The sequence below is a fragment of the Anopheles maculipalpis genome, chromosome 2RL (genome assembly GCF_943734695.1).
Source record: "Anopheles maculipalpis chromosome 2RL, idAnoMacuDA_375_x, whole genome shotgun sequence".
Taxonomy (NCBI): domain Eukaryota; kingdom Metazoa; phylum Arthropoda; class Insecta; order Diptera; family Culicidae; genus Anopheles; species Anopheles maculipalpis.
The window spans coordinates 97,814,534-97,833,244 of NC_064871.1; the positions used below are offsets into that span (position 1 = coordinate 97,814,534).

The following is an 18,711-nucleotide window of genomic DNA, read 5'->3' on the forward strand; positions in this document are numbered from 1 at the left end:
TCCGTAGCAAGCGCTGCGCATTCACGAGTCCAAGGCGTTTTATCAATTAAATAGTGCTTATTTAGGCGAAAACATTGTTGGCAAGTGTGTTCTTCTCCCCCACGTTAGCAACATGCCTGCCAGAGCGTAATTTGTCGATCGACGGATCGATCCACGGTCATGGCAAAGAAGGAAACGTTTCGCGAGCGACAAGAAAACGAGCTAGAAGTGATAAAGGTAAGCAGGAGTGGAAGACATGCAATAGTAAGGTGAACATGCGTGTGCCAACTGCCGGTAACCGGTAGTCGTGTCCGTACCACGTACCATATGGTGCCATATGGATGACAAAGGATGATGGTCAACTAACCTGACTTGATTTGCACTTCCGGTTCCGTTCTATCCATACAGTCCATTTTTCACGATGAAGTTGAAGATTTGCGTCCAAAAACAGGGAAGTGGAAACCATTGGAGCTTCGGTTGCATCTCACACCGCAAAGAGGATCTGCTAAGGAGGCGTACGTGAAGGCGGATATGTACGTCACCTGCTCGCCAAAGTATCCCAAAAGGTACGTAGTAGGGTTGTGAATAAAAACTCTTTCAAGGAATTTAATTCACATTTACTCACTCCCTACTGGGATTTAATTCTTTTAACAACACTTTTGGAAGATGACCATACGACAAAGAGGCAAAACTCTTTGTGTAAAACGATACACACTATCACGAGGTACAGCTGAGTAGAGTTTTTTGAGTCCCTTTTCTTATTTTTTTATTCAGCCCACCGAAGCTAGAGCTAAAGAATGCCGTTGGACTTTCGGACAGTCTGGTGCGTGAGCTTACCGAGAAGCTGCAACAGCTGGGGGAGAAACTGAAGGGTGAGGTGATGATTTTCGAGCTTGCCAATACAGTACAAGACTTTCTGCATAAGTACAATGTACCACCGAAGGGTAGCTTCTACGATGAAATGTTGGCCAACCAGCAGAAGCAAGCGCTCGCGCGCCAAAACACGTTGCAGGCCGAAGAAAATCTGAAGCGCCAAGCGATACAAGACGAGCTTCAACGGCGCAAAAAGGAACTCGAACGTACGAGACGGGAATCACGGCAAAGCTTGAACGAATCCAGCCCCATGCACCGGCTGCACTCCACCTCATCTACCGAGAACAGTGACGGTGCCTTTTGTATCGAGCATCGCCGTAGCGAAATGCTTTTTTTCCCCGATGGGCGGAAAGTGCTTCGAAGCTGTTGTTTAGGACATTCCCAACGTGGTTGTATTGCGTACGCTGGGATCGATCAGCAAACCGGTGAGCTAGTTTATCTTACCGAGTGGACACTATACTACGATGTCGAATCGCCCGCTGAAAGCCGAACCATTCGAGGCCGACCGGTGGATTCGGTTGTGGGAGAAATGGAGCGATTGCTAGAAAGTCTAATCCCACTGAAACATAAGCACCTGATTGCCTACGGAGGGCTGCTGAGCCGAGTAGGCAAGGAAGCGTTGACGTTGATTGTAGTGCAGGAATTTATCCTTGGGACGAGTGTGTTCAGTATTTCGGGCTCTCTGGGTTGGAGCGTCGAGGGAGCCAGTATGGTGGCAAAGGGAACACTCGAGGCATTGATCTATCTTCACAACAATGGCGTTTCACACGACAATCTATCTGATTCGACCGTGTTTATGGACAATGCGTGCATGGTACGTGTGGCCGACTTTCGCCTGATACCGTACATTCAAGAATTGGGCGATGGACATCACTTAATGCATCAATCGCTTCGCAGTCCAGATATGCCTGCCCTGGGAGGACTGATCGAAGCGCTGCTGGCGCCTCACTCGGAGATGAAAGATTTCATCGAAAGATGTAAATCGGAACGAACCATCTCGGCGACCGAACTGCTTGACCATCCCTTTCTCCGACCTACACTGTTGTTGCACACGGATCCTGCTATGGGCCATCAGCAGCAGCAATATCAGCAGAACCACCAACAACAGCAGAATCACCAACTTACGGTGGCAGTACAGAAAACCCAACCTGCAGCAACAGCTAACGATCAACGGTCGGAAAATGGTCAACAGAATCTCGTCCCTTACATGCCACTCGTAATGAATGGAGCTGGTTCCGGGCACGAAAAGTCACGCATTCAGACCGAGTTTGAATTGCTTTCATATCTCGGCAAGGGTGCGTACGGAGATGTGTTAAAGGTGCGCAACAAGCTTGACAATCGGGAGTATGCGATCAAGCGTATAAGGCTGCCGGCTCGAAGCAAACAATTCTACAAGAAAATGATCCGTGAAGTAGAATTGCTTTCGCGGTTAAACCACGAAAATGTCGTCCGCTATTACAACAGCTGGATGGAGGCTACGAGAGCAACGGACAGTAGTACAGTAACCGATACGGAAGGAGAAATGGGTGGTACGCTGAGCAGTTGCGATTGGTCGGTAGCTAGCCGTGGGACGAAGAGAAAAACGGGCCGACGGAGCACTACTGTTACTGCTGGTGGTCCTGACGTGGTAAAGAAAACGATCAGCGATAAGAACATCGATTGCTTCGTAGACTTTATGCCAAATGACTCGAGCAGCGATGACGACGATGATGATGATGATGATGATGCAAATGATCTCGAAAGCGAGGAAAGCACTTCCGATGATGGTACCGATTCCATCAACGATCGCCATAAGCTAGTCGCCGTGAATGATGCATACGGGGACGATAGCTCGGGAGGTATAGAATTCGTCGGATCTAATGGTGAAGCACCATCGTACAACAGCTATGGAGAGGATGCGATAGAAAATGGTACTGGAGGAGAAAGCAACAGGCAGCTGCCACTTGTCACTACAACACCCTCCCTGCCCGAGGCGCTTTATATGTACATCCAGATGGAGTTTTGCGAGAAGAGCACGTTGCGGACTGCGATCGATGGGGGTCTGTATCAGGATACTGACCGCGTCTGGCGCTTGTTCCGCGAAATCGTGGAAGGGCTAAGCCACATCCATCAGCAGGGAATGATTCACCGGGATTTGAAGCCGGTCAACATTTTCCTCGATTCGCGGGATCAGGTAAAGATAGGCGACTTTGGTCTAGCGACAACGAGCATTCTGGCCCTACAGAATCAAGCCCATCAAAACGGTACGCCTGATGCGACTTGGTAGCTTGAGGTTTGGCAGAAAAAAGGGAATTAATGGAGATTTTGGTCCTATTTGCTTGTCTTTTCTTTTAGCAGCACCATCCACACAGATGGGACACCTTGCTGTGGCTGGAAATGCGCCATCGGGAAAATCGTCCGACATCGGTTACTCGTTGACTGGGAAAGTGGGTACCGCTTTGTACGTTGCTCCAGAGCTTACCGGCAATGCGTCACGTTCTACGTACAACCAGAAAGTGGATCTGTATTCCCTCGGTATTATATTGTTTGAAATGAGTTCGCCACCATTGAGCACTGGAATGGAGAGAGTGAAGACATTGATGGATCTACGCTTGAAAGACATTCGATTGCCCGAAACGCTCGTTTCCGACACAAGCTATAGCCGATTGGTTCAGGTGATCCGTTGGCTGTTAAATCACGACCCACAGAAACGTCCCACAGCGGAAGAATTGCTCTGTTCGGAGCTTGTTCCCCGTACACGCCTAGAAGCGGAAGAAATACAGGACATCGTGAGACACATACTATCGAATCCACAATCGCGCCATTATAAGCATCTTATTGCGCGCTGCTTCGCCCAGGAAAGTGATCCCGTGTGTGAGCTAAGCTACCACTTCGACATGGTACCGATGGTACCGATACTGCCACGATTCGATTACGTTAAAGCGAAACTGGTCGCTCTCTTCCGGAAGCATGGTGCAATCGAGATCGTTACGCCATTGCTGACGCCATACACAAAACAGCACGCTTCTTCCCGGTCGAGCACGGTGAAGCTAATGACGCACTCGGGAAGCGTTGTGACGCTGCCGGATGATCTTCGCGTGTCCTTTCTGAGGTACATTGCGCTAAATGGCATCAAAAACATTCGCCGCTATTCGATTGGGCGTGTGTACCGCGAAAAGAAGGTGTTCAACTTTCACCCTAAGCAGCTGTACGAGTGTGCGTTCGATATTGTCACTCCTAGCAGGGGTAAGTTGGGTGGATTTCTTTCGCCCTTTTCACTTCTCACTAACACGCGAAATCGTTTTTAGGACATCTCATCATTGATGCGGAACTACTCGCCATCGCTACCGATGTAATGCGTGAGCTAGATTTGCTACAAGGACGAAATGTTTTCTTCCGGCTGAATCACATCGGATTGTTGCGAGCGATCCTGATGCATTGCAACGTACCGCAGGACAAGTATCGCGAGCTGTTCGAGATTGTGGCCGAGTTTTTGGATGAAAAAATTTCGAAATTTCAACTTTCTTCCCTTGTGAGCGCTCTGATGGGCGGAAGCACGGCGAAGGTTAATGTGAGCTATTTATGTGACGCCTTGCAGTTGGAACTTTCGTCTGTCGGTTTGCTGGGAGGTAGTGTGCTGAAGAGCATCATCCGTGGCAAGGGGGAAGCAGCTAGCTTAGCGAAGGTAGCTGTCCGAGATCTGGAAACGGTGGTCGCTGCAGCTCAAAATATGGGCGTACAGTGCCCACTGAACGTGTGTCCTGGTTTGCCGGTGAATTATGAGCGCGCAGAAACAGGCGGTATCGTTTGGCAGATGCTGGGCGAGCTGAAATCAAAGCGTAAAAATCCACTCACAACAATCGCACTGGGTGGACGGTACGATGGCAAGCTAGCAGAGTTCCAGTAAGTATTTGAATAAATTCCTGCTGAACGAGTATCTCGAAATTCTCTTTCTATTTTTTGTAGGAAATCCGGAATACACAATGGTCTGCAGGTGCCGAAGGTGGAGTTAAGCGGGGCCGGGTTTTCCTTCATGCTAGATAAGCTCGTCAATGCAGTTGCTCCGTCAGTCGGATATGAACCGATCGAGGTAATGATTTGTGTTACCGGATCTCGACCGCAGCTTAAGGAGGTCGCCCAAATCCTGCGCCCACTCTGGTCGCACGGTATTAAAACATGCGTCATTGAGACAAGCGCTGGAGCGGTGGACGATCTGGGCAAGGAAGCCGGTGCCAATGTGGTCGTGCTTCTGGGAGACGGCGGAGAACTGCGCGTACGTTCCTGGAACCATGATCGCTTTCAAGAACGCCACGTTACTCGACCCGATTTGATGGCATACGTTCTGCGCACGTTCCGTCGATCGGATGTCGCGGCGGGTGAAATGTCCCAAACCCTACAAAACACCTCCCTGAGTGGATCGTCCACATCCGCCTCGTTTTCTTACTCATCCTCCTTCACAGCCACCTCAACTTCTGCCTCGATGAAGCTCAGTTCTGGTGCATCAGCTGCTGTTTCCAGTCAACAGCAACCAATCCACACTGCTCCAGCACTAAATCTCGTGTTTCTTACCAGCGAAAAGATAAATACGAGCAAAAAGCGCCGCTACGAGCATCAAGTCGAGCATAAGCTGACTCCCGTACTGACCAAGTTTCATCGCAAGGAAAAGGTTACGATCATTATGGTGGATGTACCAAGCGCACCACTGCGAGGGTTGGTTGGTTTGATTGATCCACTCGAGTGTGGATCGCAGGAGGAGGACGATTTGCTGCAAGGAGCAGCTACCGATCGTGCAGAACTGCAGGGCCTGTGCGAACGATATCCCAAGTACAAGAAGCAGCTGATGGAGATTTACGACGAGATTGTTGACCTGTTTGCCCAAAGCAAGGGAACGACACCTATCGTCGGTTTGTACAGTGTCGTCGACACATTCTGTCGATTGATTCTGTGAGAGAGAGAGAGAGAGAGAGAGAGAGAGAGAGAGAGAGAGAGAGAGAGAGAGAGAGAGAGAAGCTGAACGCTTTAGCCACGCACCCGTGTGGCATTTTATATGAATCATTGTTTTAGGTATTTTCTCGATCTGAATCGTGGAAACAAGTAACTGATTATAGCATACTTTTGTTTATTTATTAATTATTTAATTTTATTTTACTTCACTATACAGTGCGTAACAGAACAATAGAGCCACTGGTTTTTTCAAAATATAAAATATTCTATTTTATAATCAATTATGATGGTACGTATTGACACTGAGAATTACTGCTGTATTTGAAGCTTTTCCCAACTCAGTAAAAAAAATATGGGTATGCGTAAAAATATGTAAAAATGCGAGTAGATGTATTGTTTTACTCTCTACATCTTTGCAGTACATCACTTTTACGTATCTCTTCAACTTTTCCAGATTCTTATTCTTTGAAATCTAAAGGACCTATTGTTATGTTACGTACTGTATTACTTACAGCTGTTGGAGGAGAAAACTACGCACCGGGTCGCTTATTATTCGTCCATTTCGTTCCCTTCTTTCTCAACTTCCCGATGAAGGCTACCGAACACTTTCGCTGGAATGCTCTGTCGTTCGATGGGAATCTTTTTGCTGATATCTCCACCGGTTCCGCCATTACCGTCCGTGCCGTTTTCATTCTCGTCGTCGTCCTCCTCATCCTCATCCTCCTCATCATCAATGTCGATTTCATCCGGATTAACCACTCGATCGTCCTTTGCTGCTCCACCTTGCGTTTCGCCACGTACGAACATAATGTTGCCACCGGATGCACCAACGGCCGCTATTGCACGAGCCGTCGTCTCAGCCGCCTTTACCTCTAGCGCTCGCATAGCATCCTTCGGCGGTTCACCGGCGGTGACGGCTGCATTGATCAGTGCCGCCGACATCATGTTGATCTGCGTGTTGTAGGTCGCCTGGATCGAACGCTTGATGCGCAACATCTCCCTCATCGTGTCCTCATTGCCGTGCCGAATTTCGAACTCTTTCCACGTCTGCCAAAAGTCGGCCGTTACGCGCGGATCGCACATCTGACTGCAGTGTGCGTAGATGGCCCGAGCACGATCGATTTCGCCCAGCTTCGTTTCCATCTCGGCGAACAGTACGCACATCTGGCGCGAATCCGCTTCCGGCAGTACCTCGATGGCTTTCTCGTAAATTTGGCGCGTTCGGGGAATGCCGTAGATTTCGGCGGCTTTTTTGATGTAGAGATTAAACATGGCGTACATTTCTTCCTCCTTGACAGCGGTTGTAGCACGCTCATAAACCGCCATTGCATGCCGTGCCAGACCGTGCTGCTCTTCTAGCTTCGCGTACAACAGGTACAGATTCTTAGCCAGCTCCGGTGGACAACCATCCAGGCACTGTTCGAATAGGTCCCGAGCTCGCTCCAGCTTTTGACCGCCATAACGGTTTAGGAACTTTGTAAGGTACGTGTTCCAGATGTCGTACACGTTGGGCCATTTGAACAGCGCAATACCCTTCTCATACGCTTTGAATGCTTCCTCGAAGTAATTGTGCTCCTCCAGGAACATCCCATAGTTGATGATGATTTGGGGCGTGCAGATCTTCAAATCGATAATCCGATCGTACACCTGCTTGCACGTCTTGAACGTACCGAAACTTTCCTCCAGATCTGCGTACATCGACCACAGCTTGAGTGATTTGTATACGCGCATTTGGACCGTCTCCGTGTCGTCGTGATAAGCTACCTTACGCTTCGGCATTGCTGTCGCCCTTTGCATGATGCGTAGCGCTTCGTCGTACTGTTCCTGGCGAATTTCCATTTCGGCCCACTCGCACCAAACGCTGGCCAGCTCGTCAACCTTGAGGTAGTCTACTTGGACCGCTTTTTCGAACACGATCCGAGCGTCCGCCAGTTGTTTATTCGTTTCGTAAAACTTTGCGAAAGCCACCCAGAGGGTGTAGAGCTTTCCGACGGCAAGTTTCGGCTGTACGGTGTGGACCGCTTCCGTGTAAGTGTTGATGATTTCGTGCGGTTTCCCTTCGTACAGTTCCACCCGTTTGTGCCATTCGGCCACGTTATGTGGATTCTGGCGTAAGAGCACACTGTTCAGCAGCAATAGCCGACGTTCCATCAGATACTCGAACCGTGCCATTCTCAGCTCCACATCGATCTCGTGATCCTCGGTTGGATTGGGATTGCGTTCGAGCAACTCCATCACCTTGCTAAGGCTCAATTCCTCAAACTGTGCGTATGCATCAAAAACCTGGCTAAAGTCACGCACCGTAGTGACCGTCTGGATGGCTTCCTCGTAGATATCCCGTGCCCGATCAAACAGTCCACTGCGCACGTAATACCCAGCGAGTGAGTTCCACAGATGGCCCAGCTGGTCGGTGTACCGGCGCAGTCCACCCCGGATAATGCCGTCCACGTTGAGCGAGTGTACTTTGTCCGGATTTTTGGAAATTAACTCACAAAGCTCGTTCCACAGCTGATGGTTCGATTTGCCGTGCTTGGAAACAAAGTTTTCATTGTCCACAATGCTGGCCAGCTGTTGGGCTGCCTCATCCAGATGACCGATCGATTGCAGAAACTCGACATACTCTTCCGCATCTTCCGGGCAGAGCTTCAAGTACCGGCGCCACACACGGACAGCCGTTTCGGGAATATCGAAACGTTTCAAAAACTCCAAATACAAAGGCCAAATGCGATGGTGCTGAGTGATCGGGAGTGCACGCAGGGCTCGATCGAACACTTGCCTTGTGCGAGTTATCTTGCACTGGCCGGTCATGAATGAACAGTAGTCCATCCAGATGCGAGGCATCTTGTGCATGAAGACGAGCGCACGTTCAAACGCATTGTTTACTTCCTCGTACTCACTGTCCGTGATGCATTTGCCTTTCACCTGCTTCCGGAGCGTTTTGAGATAGTTGTACCACAATTTGTAGGAACCGGGCAGTTCCTTCAATGCACGCTCAAACACGGTATTGATGACAAATCTTGGTGCGTTCCGCTTGTGCTCAACGTAGCGCATCCAGTGTTTAACGGAGTAAGCATTGCGAAGGATTTCCTCTTCGTAAGGGAGGTCTTCTTCATTCTGCAGGAGGAGAGACAAGGAAAAGCTTGTACATTCTACACCGTTTTTGCCCGCACTAGTACTTACGAAAAAGACTTCCGCAAGGTTAACTTCCGATGCGATCGGCATGCTCGTACGCTTAGAAACACCCAGTTTGAAACAATATTTTGTGCAATTTTGTGCTGTAAAAGATTTAAAATGCGTCTTTCCGTCGTCCGATGAGCCTGAAAACCCGGTAGTAAACAACACCGAGCAGAACCAATGACAGTTGGCAGTGTTGCCAGAATGATATAAAATTATAAATTTATGTTTAGCACAATGTGTAAATGTTCGGCAAATTAACTATTTGGAAAGGAAAATACAATTCTTGAGCTTTTTTTTCCCATTTTCCAAATTTTTATAAACATGTCCAACGACTCTTTGGTTTACAAAATAAAATTTACAAACCATCACAGGGTTGAAAAAAAAACTACCTCCCTTTTATCCACCGAAAGGGGTAGTAAGCCTTCTTCCTTTTCCGTCGTCCAACTGAACGGAACGTGTTGTTGTTTTACCATCTCTCTTGCCTACCCTTCTAGCTGAACCGCGCATGATTACGGTTACTATGTTGCTATTTCAACACACACTCCCCCACCCAATCTTCCTACTACCGAAAACATTCCAATATTCTGCTCCATCTTCCGCTAGTCGCGTTCTGTCAGCAGAAGTGGTGAAAAGTGGTGTCGCGGAAAAAAGTGCTCAAAAATTGGAAAATCGGACGAGTTATTGGTACGTTTCGTGATGCTGTTTAGTGAGTTAAAGGTGTTTTATTATGTTCAATTGCCTTTGCTGGATGCCTTTTGTTACGTTGTGATTCGTTTTGGGAGTGTTTCCATACTGTACGGGAATGCTTTTCCCTATCCCTGCGTAGTGTGGGGTGCATATTTGTCAACAAATCGAATAGGGTGACCAGCAGCAGCCAGGCAGCATATATTGGGAAATGCTGGGAAAATCATACATTCTGAGAAGGGCCAAAGAACCTCGGTTCTTGTATGAGTGGGTGTTTTATGAAGTGTATTTAGTAAGTGTTGGTGAAAAACAACCGTAATTTGCCCATTCAACAATTTTTGCCTTATCGATCGTTACCAGCAAAAAAGGCGTGGATTGCTTTGATCGCATTTAATGTATTACAACGTTTTCGAATCATCCCAGCCAGAAGGTTTCGATTGTTTGTGAAATGCATTTAATATGAATCATACGTAAAAATAAGAATTAAGCTTGTACAAAAATCACCCAACCGAAACACTGGTGGCTAGTTTGGAAAATGGCGGGAACGGCTGTCCACAAACACCCTGTCGACACGTGCACGCTGCCTCGCAATGCTCTTCCAACAGCGTGTTGCAGCGTGCGGTATCAAAGGGTTTGTTTTTATCATTCCAGATAAGTGATAGCGCGTCGCCGCATTTCAAATCAGCTGACCGACGGTACAGTTTTGGACCGTGGTCTAGAGACGTTTGTCGGTTCGAGCCAATAGCATTTGAGTTCGAGTTCCTCCAGTGCGGCAACGGCGGCAGTGATTTAGTTTCGGCGCCCAGGTGCGTGTGTGCGGCTTTTCCCCTAACAGCACGACACACTTGTGATTATGTAAAAACGTGCCGTGAGGATCGTTTGCGAGTCGCTTCCACAACACATGGTCGCGTCAGTACGCGAACGCTTAAACAATCACACCCAGATTAACTCTTTTTCAAGGGCTACCGGCTGGGCAGCGAAAAGAGGTCACCGACGACAACGGTGGTGACACGGACGACACTTTTTGATTTTGGGGAGCAGCGCGCGCGTTACATCCAATACAGCATGAAGCGGTTCAGTGTGCGCTTACCGTGTGTGTGATAATGCAATTGGGGCCAAAGTGCGGTTGAGATTCGGATGGCATCGACGGAAACGAGCATGTGAAGTTTTAGTTGCTAGTGAAAATAGTACTTCAACTGTACACTGCGAGTGATGAAAACGTACATTTGAGAATAATCTCCTGCTACGAAACGAACCGGCAAAAAGGCCACAGTTGTAATGCAGGTGCCACGTGAATTGCAACAAATTTGTGCACCGTGTGAACTGTTGCGATAGAAGAAGGCCTGTGTGAAAGAATCAAAGGCTGAAATGGGCGAGAGAACCCAAACCATGAAGGGTTGCAAGCTGGAGCAGACGCAAGCCCAACTTCAGCCGCGAACTAAAGCCCCGGACGGAGGCTGGGGATGGATGATTGTAGTTGCCTACGGTCTGGCCAATGTAAGTACATACCCTATGCGGGAGGATCCCTTATCGCGAACGGATGCGGAAGCTTTTCCGCAAGTTTGTCTCTCACAACGTGCGTCGAAAGCATCACGGGGTGTGTTTCTCAATCCCCGCGGGATTTGCTTATCGTTAGGCGACGGTATTTGCGTGGGCCTTAACCTAGCTTGTGTCTTGTCTTGGATAGTAGAAGAGTGTGCACGTTCATTAAAATACGGGTGAAAGATAACTTCAAAATCCATGATTTTTTTTCGGTGTTTGGACATGACATTATACTCCGATAAAAGAGCCTACTGATACCATCGCCGCAATGATGGTGAATGTTCTCTTTCGCACAGATCATGATTGTACCGGTGTTGCAAAGTTTCGGCCTAATCTTCAGAGACACGTTCCGGGAGATCGACATTTCTGCCACGAAAGCATCGGTGATCATAAACCTGGCGTCGGCCGTTGGTATGGCGCTCGGTCTGTTTAATGGACCGTTGCTGCGAAGATACGGCTTCCGGAAGCTAGCTGTGGCCGGTGGGTTCCTGTTCTCAGCTGGCTTGATGCTGACATCGTCGGCCGTACATTTCGCCCATTTCATCATTACCTACAGTATTATAGCATGTATGTTGTCCGTCCCAGAATGATCGCATAAGTCAAGACGCAAGACACGAGTTGATTAGTGTTTCGTTGCCTTTGCAGCTCTAGGAATGGGATTCTGCAATTCGTCCTTCTCGCTTGCGCTCAACACATACTTTGTGGTGCGTCGCAATAAGGCCGCCGGCATTGCGATGACCATCACCGGTTTGGGACCGATCCTCTTGCCCCAGCTGGTGTCCCTTCTGCTCGGTCTGTATGGTGCTCGGTACTGTCTGCTGATCATTGGAGCATTGGCCACACACATCATTGCTGGAGCTTTGTTACTACAGCCCGTCAAGTGGCATACAGTTATCGTACCACCGGCACCAACAAGCCAGCTGAATACTGCACTTGCGTTGTCTGGTCCAACGATGGAAGTGAAAAGTAAGCCAGCGATGGACGATTGTAACGAGAAAGGCAACGAGGAAGCTCAGGAAGACGATGAATTGCTGGAAAAGTGTAGTTTTATCGATCACGATGTAGATGCGCAGAGTGTGTACGGTTTTGAGCTTACCTCACAGATTCGTCAACGAGAATCGTTTTCTCAACCCCCCTCGGGAGGCTTTTTATGCAATACTCCCGGCATACCATCGATGCAACGCACAAAAAGCGAAGGTAAGAAAGACCATTTTCTCACTCATTGTACCACATTTAACCCACATCTTCACCCCAGTTCTTGCTCCAGTTCGACGATGTCCTTCGGAAACGCGATCACTAAAAGCTGAACCAACCGGCACCACAGGCCCGGCTCGTCCTTTGCGCTGGTTTCAATCAGGCTCGGCCGAAAGTGTACATCTCGGCAGTTCCTTAACAATGTGGGACGATCGTAATTCATCCGTTACGCTGGCCGACGATCACTTTGTCCAATCGGACCAGCAACAGCGTCGTCCATCTCAGAGGCGCTTCTCGAGCTTCACTAATGTACGGTTTTCGCCGCTACAGAAGCGTTGGTTCGAAGGTTCGGCCGATACGGTCAATCTCGGCAGCTCGATGAAGATCTTCGACGAACGGTACGGCGGAGGGCCTCGTCGAGGTTCGCTTGGGAGTGCAAAACTGCCAGCCCTCAGCGAAAACCAGGGTCTCACCGATGAAACGTCCCATCTGCCGTCAATCGTACGGCAGCTCGAAAATACCAAAGCTACCTCCTCCCCGTCATCCGTACCCACGGTGCCAAATGATGCTCCCATAGGCGAAAAGTCGGACGGATTCTTTACCAAAGTGGTCAACACGTTTGACCTGACGCTGTTGAAGGATAAAGTGTACCTGAACATGATGTTGGGCATGTCAATTGCCGTGTTTGCGGAAATTAACTTCTCCCTACTGACACCATTCATTCTGGGCGATCTCGGATACAGCACGGAGCAGATCGCTTCGATCATGTCGACGCTGGCGTTGGCCGATCTGCTGTTCCGCTTCATCAGCCCGTTCGTGGGAGATTTTCTGAAGCTCAGCCCGCGCATCATGTACATGATTGCGCTGTCGATGTTGATAGTGACACGATTTAGCATCCTGCTGGCGCGATCGTACGACGAAATGATGATCGTCGCGTTCGGACTGGGTGTCGCCAAGGGTGTGCGTTCGGTGTACATGAGTTTGGTTATCCCGAGCTACATACCGCTCAAGCGGTTACCATCCGCATCGAGCATACAGATGACCACGAACGGGATCGTGCTGATGACGATCGGACCGTGTGTTGGAGTGTTGCGCGATTGGACGGGCAGCTACTCGAAAAGCATCATTCTCATCAACGGATTCACGATCGTAACGCTGCTTATGTGGAGCGCAGAGCTAATCTACGTTCATCGGCTGCAAAATCGTGCCAAGAAGAAAATACCACCCGCGGAAGCTGCACCTACGATTATCGTTTCCTGATACTCGCCCGGGACAACGGAACTTGTCTCCCCAAACCTGTGTTCTCATCAGTGCTGTAACAATAAACAAATGCGACCTCAATCGAACCCGAAAGATTTTTTAAAAATTACAGTCTTTATATTTTTGCTCTTAACATCGTTCTTTGACCACACCTGACATCACTTCCGGTCGAACTTGTAACGGGCGGTTCGTGCAGGAGTCATGCATATTGATACTAGTGCGATATCCATAACAATATTACCTTCTTTTTCACCTCAAAAAACAAACTAAACATACGGCGAACGGATAGCAATTAACATGTGGGCGAGTGAGTGTGTGAAATCTTACGTTTCGTTTGAAATTTCTAACTCATCACACTTGTTCGAGTTCTCTTGCGTTTGTGTACTTGTGTGGAAAAAAATGGCAAAAACGAAATTATATACTCTACTATCTAGGTTTGGTTTTGAGTCGTCGCTCATATTTCGTATGATTGTTCACCTAATCGACGACCGAATGTTTTATTTTGCTAGGATCAAAATGCTTAAATTCTTCACTTTACCACAGGAAGAGAGCGAACGAACCCTCCACATGTACTGGGACAAACGGTTACAAAAAAAATAATCGGAAGAAAAACACAATACAACAACAGCCATTTTTAGAAAAATCTACATGTCTACATACACTTCTTGTTCTTCCTCTGCCAGTGTTCCTGTTTTCTTTTGTTCCTATTTAACTATATCATCTAGCGCTGCCCCTCAATCACTACGCGAGTCGTTTCATCGTAAATAATTCGATACGATTACGAGTAAAACAAAATTACTGTACAAATTATTATGTGGAGTGTTCTCCACTGCTTTTCTCTCCATCGGTATCGTTGTATTGTTATTTGTCGATCAATGCTTGCGGCTAAAGCAAGGGTTTTCCACCTCAGTAAACCTGCCTGCTACACGCTGCCAATTCGCGCTTCTTATCAAGCTTAATTATTTCTATTATTGTTAATGTCTGAGTTTTGTTGTTCGTTTGTTCCGGTTCGCACTGCTAGCTTTAAAAATAGGGCTTTTAACCTAAAACGAAATTTCTTCCCATATGCTAGCACTGGAACTGGTTAGTTTGTAGTAAATAAAATTAAAACCATAGCTGCACATGGGATAGAAACACGAGAGAGAGAACATCCCAGATTGTTTTTATAAATTACTACAACTCGGTCCATGCTTACGTGCTTATCTCTCTCTCTCTCTCTCTCTCTCTCTCTCTCTCTCTCTCTCTCTCGCACGTTCTGTAAAACCAACGCATAATCTTCACATCGGGTTGACTTAGCATTAAACTTAAACATTGGAACGTTAAATACAAAATTATTTTCATTAAAGCTCGTGGGTGATGCGATTTTTGTTTGTGGCCTTTTTTTTGCGCGTAATTCACTTGAAGGCCACGCGTGTATACCGCATGCTTTTTATAGCCATTTTGCTATTAGTTTGAAACAGTTTGAAAAGCATAAGGTAACTAAAGCCAAATAGTACCTTTCCCTCAATGCTGTAGGCTGGTGATGTTGTGTTAGTAGCGATGCTAAAACGTGCGACGGTTTTGCTATTACGTGCAATGAGAATACACCTAAAACCGACGCTTTAGCAACTGCTACTATTTCGTTTTACATCATAACAAATCGGCCGCAATCGTATCCTCCTGGGGATGCTGTAGCAGACCTTTCTTCTCTTCCGGTGCGGTTGAACCGGTGGTTAGCAAAGGGTGTGCACTGTTACCAGCGATTGTTGACGAGTCGCTGTGCACATTTACACTGCCGGCGTACATCTGCTCGTAAACCGGGTTGCCGAAGTGTACCTGTTAAAATAAATTTCCTCGAAATTGTTATCAAGAAACGATCAAGCAAAATCTTCGCGAATGTCCTATCCTACCTTATCGTCTTCGTGTACAAATGCTGGACCTTCGTCAGCATCGCCCAGATACATTGGGTTCGTTATTTCCACATTGTCTGTCAACCGGGCGTGCAGGAACGGTTGTCCTGTGCGTCTTCTTCTGTGACAAAACACATCGGCGTTAGTACGGTGTCTATATAAAATTGTGAATAACCCACAATTTAAATGTGGGACAGATACGTACCTCAGTCCGTAGAAAGTACCACCAAGACCGGCCGCTATGATGAGTATCGCAAATAAAACGATCGCCAGTACCGACAGCGTAAAGCTGGATCCATTCGGATCCATACGCTCTAGTTCGCTGAGCGATACCTCTTGCAGACAGGTGCTTATTTCGTTATCATCACAAGTGCATTCGTTGATGGAGCTTCCCTCGATGCAGGTACCACAGTCACCAACGCAACGCGGCGGTCGATCACATTGCTTGCCCGTCCATTCGCCGATGCACACACAGGAAGGTATGTACGTGCCGTTCGGAGAGGAAAACAGATCCAGCCGGCAAATGCCATTGTTGAAGCAAAAATTGTTGCACGGATTGCGATACGTGACGTAGCTTTCGCAATGCTCGCCGGCGTACTGCATCGTGCAGTTGCAGATTGGCATTCCACGCACCTCCAGACAGTGTCCGCCATTGTTGCAGCTAAAGGAGCCACACGTGCTTGATGGTGGATGTGCAGAAGGCTCAGTAGTGGGTCTTATTAGTAAACAATCTGTAAAAAGAAAAGCGATTTGTTTCAAAACCTCATTTTGGATTAAAAAAAGCTACCAACTTACAACTTGGACGCGTTCCTTCCGGCAGTTCGCACAAATCGTGCTCACAGTATCGGCCTTCGTATCCCTGCCGGCACTTGCAGTACGGTCGCTCACCCGGCACACAGTCTCCACCGTTTCGGCAAAGGTCCGGACAGTCCCTAAGCTGGCATCGTTCGCCGTAGGTATTTTCCGGACAGCTACATTTCGCTGCTCCCCGTTCGATCGTACACTCGCCACCATTCTCACAGAACGCTGTGCATACGTTCTTCTCGCAGTTGCGTCCTACGTATCCCTCCGCACAGAGACACTGGCTACGGTCGGTGGTTGTCTTTCGACAGACGCCTCCATTTTCGCACCGCAAATTCGCACAATGTTCACACTGGTCGCCCGTGTAGCCAGCCGGACAGCTGCAGCTAAGCGTGCCACCATCACGCTGCACGATCGTACAATTGCCACCGTTGTGACAGTACCGTTGGCATTTATTGGTTGAGATGTCGCACCGTTTGCCGGTCCATTGCGGGAGACAGGTACACTTTGGCTCGTTGTTTACAATCTCGCAGAAGCCCTTGTTTTTGCAGTAACCGGAACATATGTAATGATCGCAGTATTTACCATCAAAGCTGGCAGAACAATTGCACTTTTGTTGACCGTCTGCATCGATGAAGCAGGTGCCATAGTTGCAGTGGAGCTTACATTCCGGAGTTTGAGGAGGCGCTTCCAGACATTCCTTCACTTCGCCTCGATCATCAAAAATGGCAACAGAGCGTGCGTCGGTACATAGACAGGTACGTCGTAGGCGGTTTTCGGTTGAGAGTAGACAAACGGTCGAATTGTGGCATGGATGCATTATGCATGGATTCGGAACTGAAAGTAGGATAAGCATTAACACATTAGTGAATTAATAGTCTCACAATGAGCGAGAGAGAGAGAGAGAGCCCTACAGACTTACCACTTCTGTCATGTTTTAGGGGATGAATGAAGTGTACATCAGATGACCGATATCCACCGGAACTACCTGCACTGCGTGCTTCCTCGTTCATGTACGTTCCATTGTCTCGGCCGTATTTGTTCAGCTTCAGAATGTTCTGATTGTAAAGTATGACATACACACTATCTTCGAACACATCCAGCAGCTTCGGTTTGGAGTAATCGTGGAGTTCGGCGATCACGTGACGATCGCCACCAGTCAACAGAAGGCACGTCTCAATGGTAGACTTTCGATAGTCTGCCCAGTAAAGCCGCTTCGTTATCGTATCGATAGCTAAACCGGATGCCCACTCCACATTGGTGTGCACAAGCTTTTGCTTGGCGTGACCATCCATTCCCGAACTGATGATCGTTTCCATGATGGACCACACCATGATACCGCTCACCGGATCTACCACCAAATCGATCGGATGCTTGCCGGTAGCCGTTAGCGTGGTGTGATTTGTACCGTTGAAGCTCATCACAAAGATATTGCTGCGTTTCTTATTGATTACGTACAAGCGTTCCGTTAGCCAATCGCACGCGATAGCAATCGGTACAATTTCGTCATCTTTCAGCACCACCGAAGAGTGTTTACCGTCCAGCGTTTTGATTCGATCGTATGATGGAGGTGCCGGTGCAGGCAGATCGCGACGGGAGTGTTTCTTTTTGCTCGGAGGGGTTTGCGAGTAATCTCCATCCTTGACCGTCGTGTCCATCAGTATCTTGTTGATGCTCGTGTCATAGCTATCGATCCAGAACAGGGTAATGTTGTGACGCGTGATGGCGAAATCGAACCGATCGATCTTCAGCGAAGACGTCTGCAAGTATCCCATCACCGGTGTGTCCACATAGAGGCTGCGGAAATCAGATTCCGATGCCACCAGCAATATCCCTTGCTCGTCCACCGCTACGCACGTTGCATTGCGTCCCGTGCCACTCTTCGCGTATCCTTCCGCACATCGGCAGGTAAAGTGACCCTTCTTCTCCACACAAAGCTGACTGCACGCACCAAACCCACAGCCCGTCTTGATGCATCCAATCTCGTCCGACTCGTCCAAACAGTGGGGAGTTTGATCACAGCGCAGCGCTATATCTATACACTTCGAATCGCTGTTACAGCGGAACGAGTTCGGCGGACATTTCTGGCACAGGGCACTCTTCTCGTCGCTATTGTCTCCACAGTCGTCCTTGTTGTCGCACATCAAGCTCTTTCGTATGCAGTTACGATTAGCACAGCGGAAGGCACGCTTGTTGCAACCGTGCTCCTTGCAGTACTCGCCCATTTCGTCCGAGTTGTCCAGACAATCGTCAATGCCGTCGCACACCCAGCTGCTGAGAATGCACTTCCCATTGTTGCACCGGTATTCGCCCTCCTGACATTCGCAATCCTCTTCGTCCGATTCGTCGATGCAATCGTTATCACCGTCGCACTTAAATTTGCTGCAAT

At 48.3% G+C, this 18,711-nt stretch overlaps 4 protein-coding genes across 4 annotated transcripts in view; 2 read left to right on the forward strand and 2 right to left on the reverse strand.

Annotated features, from left to right (window-relative positions):
* Nucleotides 1-110: 110 nt before the first annotated feature.
* On the forward strand, nt 111-5,783 carry LOC126568663 (eIF-2-alpha kinase GCN2). The gene is made up of 8 exons (XM_050225177.1): nt 111-216; nt 388-545; nt 754-1,971; nt 2,056-2,567; nt 2,670-3,111; nt 3,245-4,077; nt 4,140-4,734; nt 4,798-5,783. The coding sequence occupies exons 1-8, from the start codon at nt 160-162 to the stop codon at nt 5,777-5,779; spliced, it is 4,797 nt and encodes a 1,598-aa protein (XP_050081134.1). The 5' UTR covers nt 111-159; the 3' UTR covers nt 5,780-5,783.
* Nucleotides 5,784-6,324: 541 nt separating this feature from the next.
* On the reverse strand, nt 6,325-9,046 carry LOC126567889 (pre-mRNA-splicing factor syf1 homolog). The gene is made up of 2 exons (XM_050224233.1): nt 8,956-9,046; nt 6,325-8,889 (listed from the first exon to the last, which is right to left on the reverse strand). Exons 1-2 carry the CDS (start codon nt 8,995-8,997, stop codon nt 6,325-6,327), a joined length of 2,607 nt encoding a protein of 868 aa, XP_050080190.1. The 5' UTR covers nt 8,998-9,046.
* Nucleotides 9,047-11,004: 1,958 nt separating this feature from the next.
* Nucleotides 11,005-13,644, forward strand: LOC126568688 (uncharacterized). The gene is made up of 4 exons (XM_050225203.1): nt 11,005-11,133; nt 11,475-11,745; nt 11,824-12,375; nt 12,434-13,644. Exons 1-4 carry the CDS (start codon nt 11,005-11,007, stop codon nt 13,630-13,632), a joined length of 2,151 nt encoding a protein of 716 aa, XP_050081160.1. The 3' UTR covers nt 13,633-13,644.
* Nucleotides 13,645-15,223: 1,579 nt separating this feature from the next.
* LOC126567714 (low-density lipoprotein receptor-related protein 1) overlaps nt 15,224-18,711 on the reverse strand; it is a 74,756-nt gene continuing 71,268 nt past the window's right edge. The window contains exons 10-14 of the mRNA XM_050223973.1: nt 17,245-18,704; nt 16,317-17,159; nt 15,727-16,252; nt 15,522-15,642; nt 15,224-15,447 (exon numbers count right to left, since the gene is read on the reverse strand). Of these exons, the coding sequence (XP_050079930.1) occupies nt 15,262-15,447; nt 15,522-15,642; nt 15,727-16,252; nt 16,317-17,159; nt 17,245-18,704 (3,136 nt within the window). The 3' untranslated portion in view covers nt 15,224-15,261. The remainder of the gene's footprint in view (nt 15,448-15,521; nt 15,643-15,726; nt 16,253-16,316; nt 17,160-17,244; nt 18,705-18,711) is intronic.

What these genes read in the sequence shown, in the direction of transcription:
- LOC126568663 (XM_050225177.1), top strand. Translation starts at nt 160, where the DNA reads ATGGCAAAGAAGGAAACGTTTCGCGAGCGACAAGAAAACGAGCTAGAA. An exon ending in CGATGACGACGATGATGATG is followed by an intron (nt 2,568 to 2,669) that starts ATGATGATGATG and finishes TGAATGATGCAT; the next exon opens with ACGGGGACGATAGCTCGGGA. An exon ending in AACGGTACGCCTGATGCGAC is followed by an intron (nt 3,112 to 3,244) that starts TTGGTAGCTTGA and finishes GCCATCGGGAAA; the next exon opens with ATCGTCCGACATCGGTTACT.
- LOC126568688 (XM_050225203.1), top strand. Translation starts at nt 11,005, where the DNA reads ATGGGCGAGAGAACCCAAACCATGAAGGGTTGCAAGCTGGAGCAGACG. An exon ending in TTGCCTACGGTCTGGCCAAT is followed by an intron (nt 11,134 to 11,474) that starts GTAAGTACATAC and finishes TCTTTCGCACAG; the next exon opens with ATCATGATTGTACCGGTGTT. An exon ending in TACCTACAGTATTATAGCAT is followed by an intron (nt 11,746 to 11,823) that starts GTATGTTGTCCG and finishes TTGCCTTTGCAG; the next exon opens with CTCTAGGAATGGGATTCTGC.
- LOC126567889 (XM_050224233.1), bottom strand. Translation starts at nt 8,997, where the DNA reads ATGCCGATCGCATCGGAAGTTAACCTTGCGGAAGTCTTTTTC. An exon ending in ACCTTGCGGAAGTCTTTTTC is followed by an intron (nt 8,890 to 8,955) that starts GTAAGTACTAGT and finishes CTCCTCCTGCAG; the next exon opens with AATGAAGAAGACCTCCCTTA.